The sequence below is a fragment of the Canis lupus genome, chromosome 9 (assembly GCF_003254725.2).
Source record: "Canis lupus dingo isolate Sandy chromosome 9, ASM325472v2, whole genome shotgun sequence".
Classification (NCBI taxonomy): domain Eukaryota; kingdom Metazoa; phylum Chordata; class Mammalia; order Carnivora; family Canidae; genus Canis; species Canis lupus.
This window is the reverse complement of record NC_064251.1, coordinates 14,699,228-14,717,833: the sequence shown is the minus strand read 5'-3', so window position 1 is coordinate 14,717,833 and position 18,606 is coordinate 14,699,228. Positions and strand designations below refer to the sequence as shown.

The 18,606-nt window shown below is 54.4% G+C and overlaps 1 protein-coding gene across 8 annotated transcripts in view; it reads right to left on the bottom strand.

The window, feature by feature from the left end:
- SCN4A (sodium voltage-gated channel alpha subunit 4) overlaps positions 1–18,606 on the bottom strand; it is a 44,204-nt gene that overhangs the window by 11,854 nt on the left and 13,744 nt on the right. For 7 of the 8 annotated variants that reach the window (XM_049113973.1, XM_049113974.1, XM_049113972.1 and 4 more), the window contains 14 exons: positions 16,271–16,938; positions 16,064–16,181; positions 15,834–15,924; positions 15,435–15,563; positions 14,855–14,946; positions 12,924–13,238; positions 12,041–12,104; positions 11,665–11,806; positions 10,698–10,907; positions 9,960–10,113; positions 8,072–8,310; positions 6,122–6,295; positions 4,805–5,161; positions 295–792 (listed from right to left, as the gene is read on the bottom strand). In XM_049113973.1, coding sequence (XP_048969930.1) covers positions 295–792; positions 4,805–5,161; positions 6,122–6,295; positions 8,072–8,310; positions 9,960–10,113; positions 10,698–10,907; positions 11,665–11,806; positions 12,041–12,104; positions 12,924–13,238; positions 14,855–14,946; positions 15,435–15,563; positions 15,834–15,924; positions 16,064–16,181; positions 16,271–16,543 — 2,856 coding nt within the window. In that variant the 5' untranslated portion in view covers positions 16,544–16,938. Of the gene's footprint in view, positions 1–294; positions 793–4,804; positions 5,162–6,121; positions 6,296–8,071; positions 8,311–9,959; positions 10,114–10,697; positions 10,908–11,664; positions 11,807–12,040; positions 12,105–12,923; positions 13,239–14,854; positions 14,947–15,369; positions 15,406–15,434; positions 15,564–15,833; positions 15,925–16,063; positions 16,182–16,270; positions 16,939–18,606 lie in introns of those variants that run through there. The other variant, XM_025436685.3, reaches the window with a different exon arrangement.

Genomic DNA, 18,606 nt, shown 5'->3' with positions numbered 1-18,606 from the left:
TGTCCAAGAGCACCACCTGCTGGTGTCCACGTTGGAGGTGCAGAGCCAAAGTGAGGGGACACTAGGGAAGGACAGGCTGGGCCCATGGGAATAATGGACAGTCACATGCACAGCACTGCAGGTGCTTATGCACAGCCTCTCACATAATGTTCCTTGCTATGCCCTGAGGTAGGTGCCATTGCCCCATTTTACAGATGGAGACACTGAGGCTCAGGATTTGTGACTTGTCTAGGGTCATGCAAAGATTTGAAGCCAGGTCTATCTGACCCCCCTCCCCAGCCCCCTCAAGCTCACCTTGCCATCCTCGGGCTCTGAGAAAGTGTCAGTCTCCTCCTCTGTGGGTATCTCCAGGTCGGACTCCTCGGAGGCAATGGGCACGTGAATGGTCAGGTAGGGGTTGTTGATAAAGTTGAGGTGGTCCAGCTCGATGCTAGGGGGAGAGCCATCAACCAGGCCCACGTGGTTCAGGATGTCATTATCCTTCTTCAGGTCCTTGTCGTCCTCCTCGGGCGGTGGCTCCTTCTTCTCGTCCCCTGGGGTACTCTCCCCGGCCTCCCCGGCCTCCCGGGCCTCCTTGGCCTCCCCGGGCCCCCCGAGGGTGAGCATGATTTCCTTGGGGCTCAGGATCTTGCCATGCAGCAGTCCCAGGAGAAAGGCTTTGGCAAAGCCAATGCCCCACTTGATGCGCCCGATGGCGATCTGCAGGTTGTTCATCTCGCCGTCCTCGTCCGAGGCGGCCAGGCTGTCGGCGCTGAAGGAGCTCAACAGCAGTGCCAGGAAGAGGTTCAGGACCTGGGCAGCAGGGGTCGGGAGGAAACTCAGCCCAGCCTCGGGACACCCCCCCACCCCCACCCAGGGTGCCACCTTCTGCCAGCACAAGGGGCCTCAGGCCTCTAAGCAGACCTGCTGCATGTGCGGCACGGAAGAGGAAATCACTTAATGGGATCCTCACAACTGCCTGGGGAGGCGAGGAATGTTACCATCACCCCTGCTTTGCAGAAAAGGAAACTGAGGCTTAGGCGCACGATAGGACTCTGCAAGACCTTAGGGCTGCCCACTGGGAGACAGGGATTCCTTCCAGGACTCTGTCCCCCACCTCCACTGCTGGGGAAGGCAGAACAAAGAACAGGGCTCACGTCTCTGAGTTTCCAGAACTTACTGGGACCTTGAATCTGCTGAGCCTTCTTTTCCTGTCCATTAATGGAGCCTGTGCTCCCCGGTGCTCAGATGCATGTGCCCTATTGCTCTGGGAAGGGCATTTGGCCTCCTGCTGTTCACCACTTTTCTCTCCTTGGGATTCCCTGCTCCACTTCATTTTCTTCCCATTTTCCTACTGAAAGCCTCAAGAGGCTACTGGTCCACCCCTCTAGTCTCCAGCTTTATTTTCCAGGGACAGACATTTACTGAGCCTCTCCCGCTGTGGTGTAAGGGAGCTCCAACCTAGTAGAGACATTTGATCAAACAGATACAATGCAGTGGGTTTGCATGGCAATGGAGACTGGGGTGCACAGGCTTTGGAACCATGCTGCTCGGCCTTGAAGCCCAGTTTACTAGCAACGTGTCCTGAGGCAAATCCTATCACTGCTCTGTGCCTCAGTTTCCTTGTGTGTATAATGGGGAGGATTCCAGTACCCACCTCCTCGTATTGTTGTGAGGATTAAAAAATCAATATGAGCAGAGCACACGGTAGGCACTCAAAACATGTTGGCTGTTATGTGTGCAATGACAGAAGGTACAAGGTACAGGGAAAAGTATGATTAACTCTGAGGCCAGCTTGGCATTTTATTAATAAGGAAACTGAGTCTCAGAGAGGTGGAATGATGTCCTCTATGACATACAGAATGATCAGGACTAGAATCCAGGTTTCCAGTCATGGTACAACTTTAGAGGACATCATTCATTTAGACTACAGTGTGAATGGCAGCCCCAGAGGTTGTGCAATGTGATGGCTCTACCTTCCACAGTCTATCCCCCCCTCCCCCAGGGAATGAGGAGGAAGGTGAAGCAGAGCTAGAGCAGTGGGGGGCGCAGTCCTGGCTCCTGTCAGCCAGAGGCAGGGCCGGGTCTTACTCTAGGGGCCTTGGGACAGGGCTAGGTGTATGAGTGGACATGAAGGAGTAGGGGCGCCTGTGGAATGTCCACCCTGGACCAACTTCTCCATGTGCCTCTCACTGCCTGGCTTTCACCAGGGTCCTCCAAGGTCTTTTTATCATTGCCTTAACTATCATGTTAGCACAGTGTCTTCAAAGTGAGTGTATATATATATGTATATATATATATATATACACACACACACACACGGGGAGAAGGTGCTGGGCCAATTCCTCCCCATCTCTATACCCCCCAGCTACTTTTCCGCCTTTGCCCCCAACCAAAGCTATCGGTCTTTCTTTCCCTTTGTCGGGGGGAGGCATCCAGTTGCCAGAAACACATCTGAGATGGGAATTAGCTGCTCTCTGGGTCAGCCGGGTTTGCACACGGCTCCTGCCTGGGACAGAAATAGCTGCCCCAGGCAAGGCGTGGGGAGGAGGGCTGCAGGGAAGGGGGATGAACATCATGTTCCCCCAGGGGCTCTGAAGGGTGGGTTACCTAGGACCTCATCATTTCCTCTTCTTCACAGTAGGCCAGAGGAAGTCCTCCCGTGCCAGGATGCGAGGGACATGGGGCCCCCCACTCCCTGGCAGGTTGCCTCTGTGCCTTCTGGCAGAGGCCTGAGCTGGGGTGGGGACAGTGCCGAAGGAGCTGACAGTGTCACCTCCCCGGGCTGCTCCAGTCCCTCTGAGCAAAGTGAGAGAGGGCAGAGCTAGGCTGGGAAAGAGTATCGGTGGTGTGTGTGTATGTGTGCTCATTAGTGTGTGTGTGTGTGTGTGTGTGTGTGTGTGTGTGACATGCACTCAGAGGCAGTGTAAGTGCAGGGGGTTCCAGACCCTGGGGCCAGACTGCTTGGGTTCAAATCCTGTGCAGGTTACTAGCTTCTCTCCCTGAGCCTTTGCTTCCTCATCTACAAAACAGAGATGGAACAGCACGTCCCCACGGGGCGGCGGTGAGCATTAAGAGATAAATACACAGAAAGTGCTCTGAATGCTGGACAAATGCACATAGAGGTCAGCTGTCACCATCGTTACTGCCCATGTTGACACTGTCATTCTTACCACGGCTGCTATTACTGATGCCGTTACTGGCATGACACAGCGCCAGGTTCTAGTCTAGGCTCAGTCTCACGCTAGCTGTGTGGTTCCGGGCAGTGGCTCCCGGGAGCACGGTGCCAATGTTCCCTACCTCCCAGGGTTGTGGAGAGCATTGGGGATAATGCATGTAAAGCTCTTTGCACAGGGACCGGCATATGGCAGGATCCCAGTCCTGGGGTGTGGGGTGGGGGGTGACATCAATGGCAGGTACCTGAACCACCACTCCCCCAACCCTACGCCCCAGGCCTTGTAGACCAAGTGCTTTGCTGAGCGTTCAGACCACAAGGGGAAGTGGGTCACCACCATTATCATCCCCATTTCCCGTATGGGAAGAATTGAGGCCAGAAACAGGTTAAATAACTTCTCAAGTTTTCCCGGTCAGTAAGTAGCAAAGCGAGGGCTTGCAGTGTTTTGAGTCTACACACATACAGACAGATAAGCCACCACAGACCCTTTGAGTCATGCTGGGCCCTTAAACTTAGCTTTACAAACTTCTACTCAGAGCCAGCTACCCACCCTGATGCCACCCCAAAGTTCTGCTGGGGCATCTTCTCGTTCTCCCCCTACTCCCCAAGCCCTCTCCCAAGGACAGTTGGCCGGGGGTCTCCTGCCTAGCTGTCCCTGGGGACTCAGGACCTCATCCCACGGTCCCTTCCTCAGTGGAGGTGACACCCCTCCCCGCCGGTCGGCTCCTGCCCCCAGCCGGAGCTCAGCGATATCTGAGAAGCGCTGACCCAGCAGCCCAAGGATTCCACCGGCCTTTGCAGAACGTGGCGACGTGTGGCGTCTGTCCCCCCTCCTTGTGGCTCAGGGCTGCGTAGGCCACTACAAGGGGCATCTGGGCACAGCACTCCTGGCAGGGGTGCTGCCCACCCTAATCAGGGGAGGAGTTGTGGGCATCAGGATGTGGAGACACGCCACCCTGGGCCAACCACAGAAATGCTAGTCAGCGCGACCACGGCCTGAGTGCCTCTGCTCCTCATTGGTCCCCCTGCAGCTCCTGGACACTAATTCCAGGATCTGAGGAGGGGGGCAGGGGGACAGGAGGCCCAGGAGTTCTGGTGCCACCCTGCGTGGCACCTTTCAGCACAGTCCCAGGCAAGCCTCTCAGCAGCCCTGTGAGGTGCCCACCGTTTTTCTTCTGCGTGAAGTTAGAGAACCCGGCTGACCAGAGAACAGTAACTTGTTCAAGGGTACACAGATGACAACAGAGCTGGGCCTGGAGTGTGGGCCTGTCCGGCTCTAGTTAGCACATTACTTTGCCCCAAACACTAGGTTTCAACAGTACTATACTCAGTGTCAGCTCTGGGCCAGAGACAGCAGTGCCTATTAAAAATGCATATTCCCAGGCCCTGGCCCCAAGCTGCTGAATCAGACTCTGTGGGTGTGGGGCTGGGAATGTCAGAGTTGATTCTGAAGCTGGTTACAATTGGAGAGTCACTGGGTTAAACCATATAAAATTGCCTTATTAGTGATTTCATACAGTTCACCCACACGGTAAAGGCCCCTGAAGCCCAGTTGAAAGGAAATAATTGAGGGGGACATGTTGCATATGCTTGGGTTTCCTGGGTCGGGAGGGGGAGGGAGCGAGGAGCCAGCCATCCAACCCAACTCACCACTAGGTTGCCGATGACCATGACCATGAGGAAGACAGTGAGGCACATGGCCTGGCCGGCCACCTCCATGCAGTCCCACATGGTCTCGATCCACTCCCCGCACAGGATGCGGAAGACGATGAGGAAGGAGTGGAAGAAGTCGTTCATGTGCCAGCGGGGCAGGCTGCAGTCGGCCGCGATCTTGCACACACACTCCTTGTAGCTCTTGCCGAACAGCTGCATGCCCACGACGGCGAAGATGAACACAATGATGGCCAGCACCAGCGTCAGGTTGCCCAGAGCGCCCACTGAGTTGCCGATGATCTTGATGAGCATGTTCAGCGTCGGCCAAGACTTTGCTAACTTGAAGACCCGCAGCTGCCGGGCAGGGGGAGGGCAGGGGGGGATGAGGCCCAGGTTGCCACCTCCCCACACCTAGGCCCAACCTGGGGAAGACTCATCCTTAGGAGAAAGACTTCTCTAGAACAATTCAAATCCCTGCCTCACGAGTGATCTGAGCCAAAGTCTGCCTCTCTGTTAAATGGGAAAACTCCTATCCGACCACCTCATCCACTTTATGTGTTCAAAACAAAGAGTCTTCTCTTAAAGATTCGTACTGAAGTGTTTATAAGTGACATAATGTCAGGATTTACTTTGATGTATTCCCCACCCCCCATAAAAAGTGGGGGACAGGGACCGCCTGGGTGGCTCAGCAGTTGAGGACGTGATCCTGGAGTCCCAGGATTGAGTCCCACATCAGGCTCCCCACAGGGAGCCTGGTTCTCCCTCTGCCTGTGTCTCTGCCTCTCTGTTTGTCTCTCATGAATAAATACATAAAATCTTAAAAACTAAATAAATAAATAAATAAAAAGTGGGGGACAGATAGAATAAGGACTATAGAATGTTGATGGCCATCAGAGTGGGTGAAAGGTACACAAAAGTTCATTATACTTTATAGGTTTGTGGATGAATGACAGGTCCCATAATAAAGTTAAAAATATATAAAAGTGCTCCCATGGGATGGTGGAAAGGATACTAAATCAGATTCCCAATTCCACCTCTAATGAGTCCCAGCCTTCAGGTCTGCAATATGGTCTCTGTCACCCAAGGTCACCAAGGAGTCAAGCCCAAATGTCAGCTCCCCGGGTTTTCATTTTGGTCCCTGGCAACCCTATGTGATAAGGGGAGGGGTGGGCTCTCTTTCTCCCCATTTCCAGTAAGAAAGGTTCTGAGAGGCAGGGTGGCACACACAAGTGGCTTCTTGGGGCTCACTCTTCCCATCTTCCTGCGTCCCCCCCACTCCTCCCAGCCTCAGCGTGGTCCTGGGGTCTCACGCACCAGTCGGAAGGAGCGGAGCACGGACAGCCCTTGCACGTTGGCCAGGCCCAGTTCCACCAGGCTAAGGGTGACAATGATACTGTCGAAGATGTTCCAGCCCTGCTGGAAGTACTCGTAGGGGTCCATGGCGATGAGCTTCAGTACCATCTCTGCCGTGAAGATGCCAGTGAAGACCTGCGGGATGGGGTGCGGTCCACGTCACAGAGCCTCAGGGAGCACAGGGCCTTGGGAGTCTCCCCACTGACTCCCACCTTCTGGCAGAGCCAGCAGGGCCTGAGGGGAGGGGTCTGGAGGCCTGAGTGGGGACAGGCAGTGGTCCCCACAGCCCACACGTGTGCGTGTGTGAGTGAAGAGTGGAACGGCTAAGCCACAGGGCAGAGTGGGTACCACCCTGAGAGAGACCTGAACCCATCTGCTTCTGGGCTTGTGATCATGAGCCAGTCACTTCAGTTCTTGGGGCCTCACCCCAATCATAATATTTAGCACTCATGCACCACTTGGTAGTTCACATTCAGACCTCACTGGGACGCCAATTTTTATGGAGTTGCAAGTGATTGTCACTTGCCCCAGACATGAGGACACTGAGACTCAGGGAGCTAAGCGGCAAGTGCTGTCTCACGCCACCCATGTGGGAATGAGTCAGGCTTCAACTCCAGGTCTTGGGGTGCTTAATTCAGTCTTTCTGTCTCTATGCCCTACCTGCTCTACCCTGATTAGCAAGAGTCCCAGAACTCAGCAAATCTTGATGGACTCAGAAGTCTAGGGTAGGAGCCAAAAGGGGGCAAGGTCAGGGATCCATGAGAAGACCCGAGCTGCCCTCCATGAACCTGGTGCAGGGGTGTAAGGGCTGCCTAGCCTCTGAAAGCTCCCTGGGCACAGCCCCCCTCCTGCCGGGCACCAGCTGCCCTGGTCCACAGCCTGCCTGGGCACATGCTGAACCCCGCCCAGGAGCTGTCCCTGGCCATAGCAGGTGGCCAGACAGTAGTATAGTGCGGGCAAGGGGTGGGCAGGGGGTGGGCAGGTGGCAGGCTGGGCCCATCACGCACACCCCAGCAGCTGCACTGTGAGTCCAGAGCACACCCTTGCCCCCTCTAGCCTGGTCTGGCATGGCTGCTTCAGACATCTCCATGGGATAGAAGTGCCTGCCTCACAGGCTGGGAGTCCAGGCTCTGATGCCCATGTCACCCACAAAGTCCTCACACTGCTGCAGGCCCCCAAATCTTATTTTCCTTGGGCTCTCCTCATCCTCAGGGTGAGGGGAACACCTTGCCCATTGGCCATCTGGAAAAAGTTCTAAGGGACTTGGAAAGGGCGGTGTAGGGCTGGAGGTTAAGGCGGCTTTTTCCCTTTGTCAGCCTCCACGGGCGCTGGGAATGAGGTGATAATGCTCCTAATGGGCAGGGATAAGCAGGCGGATCAGTGTGTGTCAACAATAGCCAGGCAGGAAAGGCCCGAGGGGAGCTGGCCTGGCCATGCTGGAGAAATGGTAGTGGGCAGGGGGCTGGGTTGGGGGACCATGCCCCAGGGGGGCCTCTTGGGCCTGGGGGCCCAAAGCTGTATGCCCCCATTTTCAGGTCCTTCCATCCCTCTTAGGCCCATAACAACCTTTGAAAGGGGATACCTATCACCCGACTCCCCCACTTCTGCCTCCAGGGCATGGCCTGGACCCCAGACCATAGGGCCTGATCTTAAAATGTCCAGCACCTTATCCCTACTCTCTCTGCCTCCAAATACCCTAAAACTTCAATTCCACATCTCATGGATCACCCCATGTACCTCCCTTGTATCTTAACTCATGCCCCCCGTATGTGGGGAGAATAAGCCCAGCTTGTCCCCATATGCCCCCCAAGAATGCCCTATATAGCCACACAGTCCAGATGGCCCCATGGGGCCCTGTGGCCCCTCTCCTGTCCTGCCTGGGAATGACACCTTTCCATGTCCCCTCCCTACCAGGTTGCCCACGGTCAGCACGTTATCAAAGTGCTCTGTCATGGGGTAGTGCTCCATGGCCATGAAGAGGGTGTTGAGCACAATGCAGATGGTGATGCCCAGGTCCACAAAGGGGTCCATGACAATCAAGTGGATGATGTTCTTGAACTTCATCCAGGGGGTGCAGCAGTTCCATATGAGCACTTTGTGGGCGCATTTGTACCACCACGGTGGGCACTTCTGGTGGGCCTCTTCCAGCTCTGGGAGTAGGGTAGAAACACACCTGATGAGGACCCTCACCCCCAGGGTCCTCCTTCCCTTCCCCACCTTCCAGGCCTGGCCCTTGAACTCCACATCTCAAACCTATCCCCTCAGCCAGGCTGACTTCAAGGTCCCCTCTCCCTGGGACACCCTGAAGACCTGTCCCCGGAAGCCCCGCCCACATGGCCCAAACCCTGCCCACTCATGCTCCCTTCCTTAAACCCCCAGCCCTACCTGAAGCCCCTTCTAATGTTCCACCTCAGGCTGGGCCTTCTTGGCATACCTTACAGAACCCACCCCTCAGTGACTCCCACCCCCTGCCCATGGTCTAGGGCTGTGATCCTGGCTGGCTGGGGAGACATCTGATCTCTGAGGGTTCCCAGGGAGAGGTGGGAGGCCACTGCAGAAGGTTGAGTCCCATTCCACTTCTGCTGGCCAGTGCTACTCAGAGCAGACTGAGGATCCCCCTGAGGGCTCTCCCTTCCATTGGAAATTTATAAGAAATATTAATAATGCCCCCATGACATAGATGAGGAAAGAGTCGGGGAAGTCACATGGAGACCTGGGTTTGAGTGCATGATTGGGACACCCCAGCAAATGAGCTAATTGGATCTCTCAAAGGCTTCAGATTCTAGTCTGATACTAACAGCTCCATCCTCAAGCTGCTGACCCCCAAATCACTGCAGGTGTTGGAAACAGTGTCTGATACCCAAAACTCGCAATGGTCCTGGCTAGGGCAGTGTTGAGTGACCTCCTCAGCCAGTAACACTGAACACCCTCTGGGGCATTCTTTGGCAGGGCACAGACACCTGGATGCCTGTCCTACAAGTTTGGGTGAGAAGGTGCCCTCCAGAGATCTGCAAAGTCCTCTAGGTTCTCCAAGTCCTTCCTGGCACCAGGAAGGGGAGGGGGACCTGGGAAGGGGACCAGATCTCTTCCATGTCAGATTTCCTTTATTCCTCCTTCCCCTCCTTTCTCCCTCCTCCTTTTTCCCTCCCCTCTTTCCTCCCCTCCATCCATACACCATGTCTCTTCCATTCATTAATCTTTCAGCCCATCCATACATCTATTCATTCATCCACCCATCTACCCATCCATCCATCCATCTATCCATCCATCCATCCATCCATCCACCCACCCACTCATCCATCCATCCATCCATCCATCCATCCATCCATCCATCCATCCATCCTTGTTTGTGTCTATCCACCCTGTCCTTGTTACCTTATCCTGTTCTCCCTGACATGGTAGAGCAATATGCAGATTTGGGGGAATCTGTGACTACCTGGGCAGAGTTTGACCTTTGACCTTTAACTTCTGCCCAGAAGACATTTGAGGAGCAGGATTTCCAGTTTCCAAAACAATGAGCTTTCTTGGTTAATATTATCCTGTCCTTCCCCATTACCTTGGTAGCCTCTGAAGCCCTTCCAGAAGCCCCCAGTTCCCACAGCAGCCTGGCCTTGTATCCAGAACTGGGCCAGGCTACACCAGGACTATATTTATCATGGACATTTCTTCGATACCTATATTAAGTTACTGTCCTTCCAATGCTGGGCCCAGCCAGCCCCACCCCCACCCCCAGGAGCCCAAGTGGCCCGACTGTCAGGACACGTAGGATGGCATGCCTATAGGGCTGTCAAGCACTTACCTTCCATAGCATCTGAGATACCACTGTCTGCACTGCAGCTCTGTCTTGGAGGCCCCTTCTCACCCAGCGATGTGTCTAGGCTGCCATTGCAATCTTTGCCGTGGGCTGGGTCCCCATCTGCCTCCCCGCCTTCCAGAGCCTGGGCGGCCTTGGCCTGTGGGTCAGCATGGGTGGTAGGCACAGAGTCCATCTCAGAGCCCAGTGGATGGACTAACAGGGGTCTCTCTTTATGAGGGGGCCCCTCTTCTTGTCCTGTGCTGAGCTCGGTGCAGGTTGTGGGGGTGACTTTGGTGGTGATGAGATTGACCAGGGTAGGGACCAAAGTTGGAGACCATCCCTGAAGACCTCCCATTCTTGGAAGCCTTGACTGACCCTCTATTCAGGTGGTGAGGAAATGGGCAGCTGCACCCTGGGGGCCTCAACAGGATTCACTTCTCCCTAGGCCCATATCCTGCCCAGAAAGAATCCCAAGACCATAGATATTTGAGCTGGAAGGTTACTTCAGATTTAACTACCCCAGATTCTTTATTGTTTATAGGGAAATTGAGGCACAGAGCTGCAGAATGTTCTTTCTATTGCTTCCCATCCCACCAAAACCTCCAGCCTGGGGCCTTAAGCTCACCCTGCCTTGCAGCCCCTAGCCCATGCCTCTCCTTCACCCTCAGCCTGTGCAGGAGAGGCCAGGCTGAGGGCCAGGGAGATTCCTGGATCCTCAACCTCCTCTCCCTGAGTCCACACCTTCTCCAGCTCCTCCTGCTGCTTTTTGAATTTCTCCAGCATCTGCTGAAACTCTTCTTCTTTCTCCTGATCCTCAGCCAGTGTGGCCTCATTCTGCTCTGCATACGCCATGGCCACCACCGCCAGGATCAGGTTAATGAGGTAGAAGGAGCCCAGGAAAATGATGACCACAAAGAAGATCATGTAGGTCTTGCCAGCTGCTCGAAGGGTCTGAGAGTAGGGGGAGAAAGAGAGGGAGCATCACAGGGCACCCTGCCTGCTCTCACCCACCATCCCTCTCCACATACCCATTGCCCAGATAGGTAAACAGGGAGGGTCGCTCACAGAGCCTGGTGATTTGAGGACCTTGAGGCAGGGTATGGCCATCCTTGGCAGGCTAAGCCACATTCAGAATATGCACCTGGGGCCCAGACTTTCCTGGTCTCCTGGCTCAGAGAGCCCTGAGGACCTGAGACAGACATCTTAAGATCAGAGAGCCAGGATTTAAAAAAAAAAAAATTGGTGAACAGGGCTTTGGGGTCAACATGAATCCTACAGCTGCTACAGTGCCTGGAATCTAATAAGAGCTCAACAAATAATAGTGGCCATTATTATTATTCTCATGAGTATCTTCAGTGTTAGAAACATTACCAGGGACCAGAAGGCACTGCTGCTCCAGACTCAACCTGCCTACCATGCAAATAGTAGAAGCTAAATAATTGTGTAGGGGCAGAGTTGAATTTCTAAGCTACCCTACTGGTTACTGTGAGGCCTGGGGGTCTGTGCCAGGCCCAGATCTCAGTGCTTATGGCAAAGGGGGTGAAGGAAGAGAGGCTGTGGCTCAGATGTGGGCAGGTCCCCAGTGTCAGAGGGCTCCAAAAAGCCATCTACAGGGAAGAAGTGGCCTTGGTCCTGCCATGCCCTGAGGAGGCTGTGGGCTGGAGGGAGGTAGTTGTGGGGCTGTGAAGCAGAGTGGGGGCAGTAGTACCAGCTGAAAGAGGTTCTCCCAGTAGTCCTGGGTCATGAGGCGGAAGAGAGCCAGGAAGGCCCAGCTGAATGTATCATAGCTGGTATAGCCATAGTTGGGGTTCCGTCCAGCCTTGATACACTCATAACCCTCGGGGCAGTGCCTGGGGATAAAATGGGGTGCTGGTGTTAGTGAGGGAAGAGAACTCCAGCCGAGGGACAGATGGGGGATCCCGAGGAAAAATCCTATAGTCCTGTCTGTGTCCCCCAAACAGGGAAATGTTCCATTCACATGGGTGTTCCTTACATTCCCACTGGCCCCCACTTTCTTGTCCCTAATCCACTCCCATCTTCTGAAACCTCTGGGCCACCTTTTCCCACTCCCTTGTATCACTCACCCAGCATCGCTGCTGTTCCCACAAAGCAGGGCGTCATTGGCACCCTCCAGGAAATAGAAGTTCCCTTTGGGAGTCAGAGGCCACAAAGGAAACATATCACTCACGTGGAGACACTGTGGACACATGCACCCATCGCACGCCCATGGGCACGTCTGTGTGGACCACATGCACCAGATGGAGGCTCTCTGGCTGCCCTTGCCCCTCCATTAAGTCTCTGGGTAGATACACTACAGGGAGCTCAGCGGCAAGTCGTGTCAGCTCAGTGCCCCCCATGTGTGGATGGGCCATCAGGATGCAGCAGGGGCACAGATGGTCGGATAGTGCGTGTGTGCATGCATATGGCCACCACACACCTGCGCAGGGCCCCCTGACTTGGGGAGGGGGGACTGGAATCCAGGGGCCAGGCTGAAGGAGTACCTTTTTCTAATTTGCCAGAAGGCCTTGTGTGGACTAACCGTGGCTGTGTGAGCATGTGCGGCTTGTGCGTGTGACCCTGGGAAGGATGGCATGTGAATAGGTGAGTGTGTGGGTTCAGGGGTGGTGGCCCTGCCAGGGTGCCAGCATGCCGTGTTATGGAGGAAAATAGGGAGTGTGAAGGTTAGGGGAATGGGCACTATGGGCTGCTGCTTTTCATAGCAAAAGCTGGAGGGTTTTCAGAACCACGGGGCAGTCACTGTCACACTCACCCTTTGCGGAAGGCATTGTTGCCTCAGTTTTAGAGGTGAGGGTTCTGAGGGTTAGGGAGACCAAGTGACTTGTCAGAGGTTCCCCAAGCTGGCAAGGGATGGATTTAAGCTTAAGTGCCCCCCTGCTACTTATCTCACAAGGGGCTGTCCTTGGGGCTGGGACAGATCCCACCGGCCTCCCCAGCCTGTGTTCTTACCTTCGTCATTGATGTAGGCGTCCCAGTCAAAGGTGTAGTTGCTGGCCCAGCTCTCATGGCTGTTCCATGTGTCGTTGCCGTACCACGTGTCGTTGCTGTACCACGTGTCGTTGCCATACCATGTGTCATTGCCGTACCACGTGGTGTTGGTGTCATTGAAGGGTGGGGGCCAGCGCACGCATTTCTGCCGGAGGTTTCCCATGAAGAGCTGCAGGCCCACCAAGGCAAAGACACTCAGGCAGAAGACGGTGAGGATCATCACGTCTGACAGCTTTTTCACCGACTGGATCAGTGCCCCCACAATCGTCTTCAACCCTGACCGGCAGGAAGGTAAGAGTAGTCACTCTCCAATCCCCTCAAGCCTTTGCCTACTGCATCTCCTTCAAGGCTTGACTTGACCACTTCCCTGAAGGCTTCCCAAATGAGTTCCACCTTTCTCTGATCGCATCCTTGATGTGGAGCCTTTAAATGGCCACAGTCTCAGCCACTAGAAGAATGTACTATAAAGCCTTTCCTGGCTGTTGCCTCACTCATAGAGCAATGCAAAGACACATGGTGGAGTTGAAGAAATGTCACCAGGTCAACACTCCCAAACTATGTCCTATACAACACTGATCTCCCAAGCTGTGTCTTTAAGGGAGGGGTTCAATAAATGTTTGGGAAAGACTCAGTTCTAGATTCTGCTCTCAGAGCAAGACTGTGGATTATCCTACCAAAGTCCTGCAGAAACAAGCAAAATTTTCATACCATGTTGCCTTAACTTACTTGACGACAGACCCCTTTTTCTTATAATGCCTGTAACACCCAAGGAACAGCAGCTTTAGACTGAGGAGGAGATAGTATTGCAACCGCCCCTTTGGACAGACAAAGGCATAGACAATCTTACAGACTTCCAGGGATGGATTCCCATCATTTATGGAAGAGCCATAACTTCTTTGGGCCTAATCAGAGTGACACACACTTCCATATCAGTTCATTTCTTTTTCTTAACTTGATGTGGAAAACAGCCACCTTATTAAAACCCTCCGAGCTCTGAGGATGCTGGAAGCATAGTGTTACGGAATACTGTGGCCTTCACTCACTTGGCCAGTGTACAGTGTGGCCTTTGGGAAGCACTTCCCCTCTCAAGACCTTCCTTAGCCACAGTTTGAGGGCATTAGGGGAAAACTATGGGACTTTCTAGCATTCAGATCTAATCACTCCTTCCAGGGTCTGTTCTCCATCCCTTTTCAGACTATCTTTCTGTCCATTTGGGAACTGTGTCTGGTTTCTCCATGTGCTTTTTTGAGGGTCTGGGTGACCTGGCTTCTATGTATTTCATGCTTCTTGATGCACTACTTTGGAATTGCCCTGGCCTGGTTGCTCAGTGGGTTTGTGGCGTGTTCTGTATTTGGCACTTGGAGGCTGGGCCTTTCCATCACTCATTGCCTTTCTCTCTCTCGGTGGGAGGTCTCTGCTCTCCCCAGTCTGTTCATCTTATTTAACATGCTCTCCATGCACACTTCATCCTCATAACACCCCAATGAGCAGTACTATTATTACACACATTTTATTTTTTTTTTTTTTTTTTTTTTTTTTTACACACATTTTATAGATAAGAAAACTGCATCATAGACAAGTTGAACCACTTGCCTAAGGTCAAAGTTAGGAAGTGGTGGAGATGAGACTTGAACTCAGGTAGTCTGGCTCAGAGTCTGTGCTCTAACTACTTTGTTATGCGGCCTCTCGAATGCCTATCCTCCAGCCTCCAGCCCCTGCTCCTCCCTGGCCATGCCCTCCCCCCCACCGTGTCCAGGTTGTGGTGTGAGAGTGTTGTGACCCTGGGTCAGGCTCTTGGAGGACCTGAGTGTCAGGTTCCAGGCCTGGACGTGGGGTGGGGTGCGGGGGAGGCCTGCTGGCCTAGGCAGAGGGTCTCTGCTCCTTTCCAGTACCTGGGATGACTGTGATGGTTTTCAGGGCCCGCAGCACTCGGAAGGTTCTCAGGGCTGATATGTTGCCCAAGTCCACAAATTCCGTCAGGTACCTGGGCAGGGGGGTTGGAGTAAAGGCTGTATCAGAGTCGGAAATGGATGTTAGGGCAGAAATCACAGCTTCTCTAGGCCCAGAATGAGGATTCCTCTGGAATTCCTTGTGGTTGGGGTTACCACAGGGGTTGGGGGAAGGCCAAATCAGACCCCAAGGTTCCTATTGAGACCTGAGAGCTGGGGAAGACAGTGCAGGAGCTTTGCTGAGAGCAGGGAGTGGCAAGGGCAGCCCAGCTCTCCCGTATGTGAGGGCCTGTGGGATTGGGGCCCTGGGCTGCCACGTGTGGTTGCACATGCCATGTGGAGTTGCCTTCAAGCCAGACCCCAGGAATGGCAGCCCATAGAATTGGGCAGCTCATTGCACACCTGCCCATCACCCCCACTAGCAGTCCACCTCCCAGTGGGTCGGCCCACTCAGCTACCCTTCTTGAGACTGCTCCCCTCTTCACCCTCCTCAACCTCAGGATGCCCTCCAGGCCCTGCTCACGCCATTGTGATGACGCTGAAGTCTAGCCAGTTCCAGGGGTCCCGGAGGAATGTGAAGTCATCAATGCAGAAGCCTCGGGCCAGCATCTTGATGAGGGACTCAAAGGTATAGATCCCTGTGAATGTGTACCTGGTGGGGAGAGGGTGGCCAGGGCCAGGTGTGGCAATGATGGACCTCTCAGGAGGGAGGTCACAAAAATGAACTATGGTGTTGATATCGGTGAGAGTGATAGTGTGCACCACCCCGGGGGCTTACAGTGTTGATGGGGTTGACAGTTACAGTGGGTGTCTTCCTGGAAGGCAAGAGCAGTGCCACTCAAGGCATGCTTAGAATACAGACCCATGGAGTGGGCTGTGTCCCAGACCTGGGGAGGGGCGTTCCGAGGAGGGGGGTACTCACTCCACATGCTTGGACCAGGAAGGCGGGTTGCTCATGGTCATGAACACACAGTTGGTCAGGATGGTGATCATGATGAACATACTGAACAGCGTCAGGGGGAGAGTCAAGGAAAGTAAGGGAGCAGGTGGGGAGGAATGGGGGGATGGAGGGCCTCCTCGCCTACAGCACCTGGCTTTCCCCATCCCCAACCCCTTCCTTCACCTGCACTCGCCCCACTTGGGCAGGATATGAGTGGATGAGTACTTTGATGGCACCACGTCTGATGATGCTGAAGGGGCTCAGCATGTAGAGAGCGGGTGTGGCAGAGAAGCGGAAGATGGCCTTGCCCTTGTTAAGGACAATGAAGGTCTGCGGCAGAGAGAGCGCCGTGAGGTCTAGGGACAGGCAGACAGATGGATGATGGACAAGCAGGGAGAGGAAACTCTACCCGGCCAGACCTTCTTGTTGCTGTAGTAGGGGTCCAGGTCTTCCAGGGGGATACCGATGACCTCTGGTGGAGGGTCTCCGTAGATGAGAGGCAGGTTCTTGCCAGCCTCTAGGTCACTGCGTGGCTTTCTTTCAGGGTCCTCAATCTCCATCTGCTTGTTCCGCTGCTGTCGGGCCTCCTCCTCCACTATCCGCCGTTCTATGGCCGCCAGGGACTCCCGGGTGAAGGGGCGCAGGCTCTCAGGGCCCAGAGGCACCAGAGTGGGCATAGATGAGCTGGCCATCCTCGCATCCTGGGCTCAGTGGCCAGGAGGGTGGTGGGGAGTTGGGGCAGCTGCAGTGTGCAGCCCCCCAGGGGCTGGGCGGCTATCCTGCCCCGGGCCTGCTGTCCGCTACTCACCTCCTCCCTGCCTTGGTGCCAGGCTGGGGAAGTCAGTGTGCAAGCCCTATCGGGACTGGGAGATGTGCCTATAAGGCCTGGGTGCCGCTGCTGCACAGGTGCTGGACATAAGAGCATCACCCCCCAACCGGCACCATACTCTCCCCAGCAGGGGGTTGGCTGCCCTCAGGATGACAGCAAACCAACTGGATCCTCTTCGGTGTGGAGACTTGGGGGGGCAATGCCCCAGTGCCCTCAGTCACCTCCTGGGCCCAAGCTCTGGAACTGTGTGGCCTCGGCCTATGGGGACAGAGAGAACCACAGCTGGCTATGCTCAAGTGGCCTCTATCCTGCAGTGAGGTGGAAAGGAGTCAGATATGAATGTGCAGGTGGGTCTGAGGACCGCGTATGGGGCTAGATGAAGGGACTGGTGGGAGAAGCCTAAAGCAGGAATGGCAAATGGATTCCATCTTCAGAGGTGACTTGGACCTGCTGCTATGAGCTGCCTAGAGATGTAGGCAGCAACCATCGAGGCTGCAGCCAGACTTGGTGCAAAAGGATGGCTGTGATTGATTAGTGACGTCTGCCAAGACATGAGAAAGGAGAATATAGTGCATCTGCCTGTATTTGCCCCCACTGGCCTGGAGGGAAGGGGAAAGAAAGATGTGTGGTGTGGGCTACCCTGTCCCGAGCTGTGGGGAAGCATGATGTTGGGCTAGGAGAGGGAAGAAGGAAGGGACCCAGGCTCTGCAGAGTTCCACCCACGACCTCCCGTGGAATCTGTGGGATCCAACCTGTGGGCAAGTGAGCGGCTGGAGGACGAGGATGCAAGCTATGTCAGGAGAGCCTGCAGATGCTAATGTGGAAGAGGAGGACACAAGGGATAAAGACATGGACAGTTTCAATGGTGGGGGCAGGGCTAGAGCTCCCAGGGACTGTTTTTGGCTGGTGGTCCCTGTGTGGATGGGGCAGATAAAGAGGCACCCACCGGAGTTTTGGAGGCCTGTGGTAACTGTGTGGACTGTCCCTTGGCCTCTCCTGACAACCCCACTCTGGCCCAGCCCTCCTGAGCCCATTCCCTGTGGAAGGGTGGTGGTGGCTCACTTCTCCAAAAGGCCCTGGGGAGTGGCCCACATCAGCAGGCAGGCACAGGGGACCACTGTAGCCCAGTCACATGAACCATGGCAAGGCATGCCTGGTTAGACACCCCAGAGCCACCCCTCTACACAGGGGCTCAGACAGACCGCGCCAGAGGCACGTGGAGCTACACTGGAGGGTGATGTGGGAAACAAAGGCAAAAGAGAAATTATTAAATTTCCTTACTATCTAGAGCCCATTGGCAAGTCCTTGAAACAGGCAGAGTGACATTCCTCTAGCAACTCAACTGCCTCGATGTTAATACTTTGCTAAAGGCAAAAAGCAAGCTTAGCCCGACCCCCAGGATCCTGTAAGTCTACTTTAACACATAAAAATTCCTTTAGGGGCACCTGGGTAGCTCAGTGGTGGAGCATCTGCCCTCGGCTCAGGACTCAGAGCGTGATCCTGGGTCCCAGGTCCCAGGATTGAGCTCCACATGGGGCTCCCTGCATGGAGCCTGCTTCTCCCTCTGCCTATGTCTCTGCCTCTCTCTCTCTCTGTCTTTCATGAATAAATAAATAAAATCTCTAAAAAAAAATTCCGTCAGAAATTTCTTTTATCTCTACCCCCCAAGATACATGTTGGCAATCATCCCCCAAGTGTGTGACCCACTAATATACATCTGAAGAGTTTCATGACTCAGGTTTTATTAGACGGTAATAAATGACCCTTTCCCAACAATAGCTAGCCCCTCAAGGTCCTGGAAAACTTGCTTCCAAAATTCCTTAGAGACGCTCTCCCTAACTCCCTCTCAACTTGAAGTCTATAAAGGGCCACCCCTCATGACCCGGATACAGCTCTTTCTGCCCACAGGTCCTGTCCCCGTGCTTT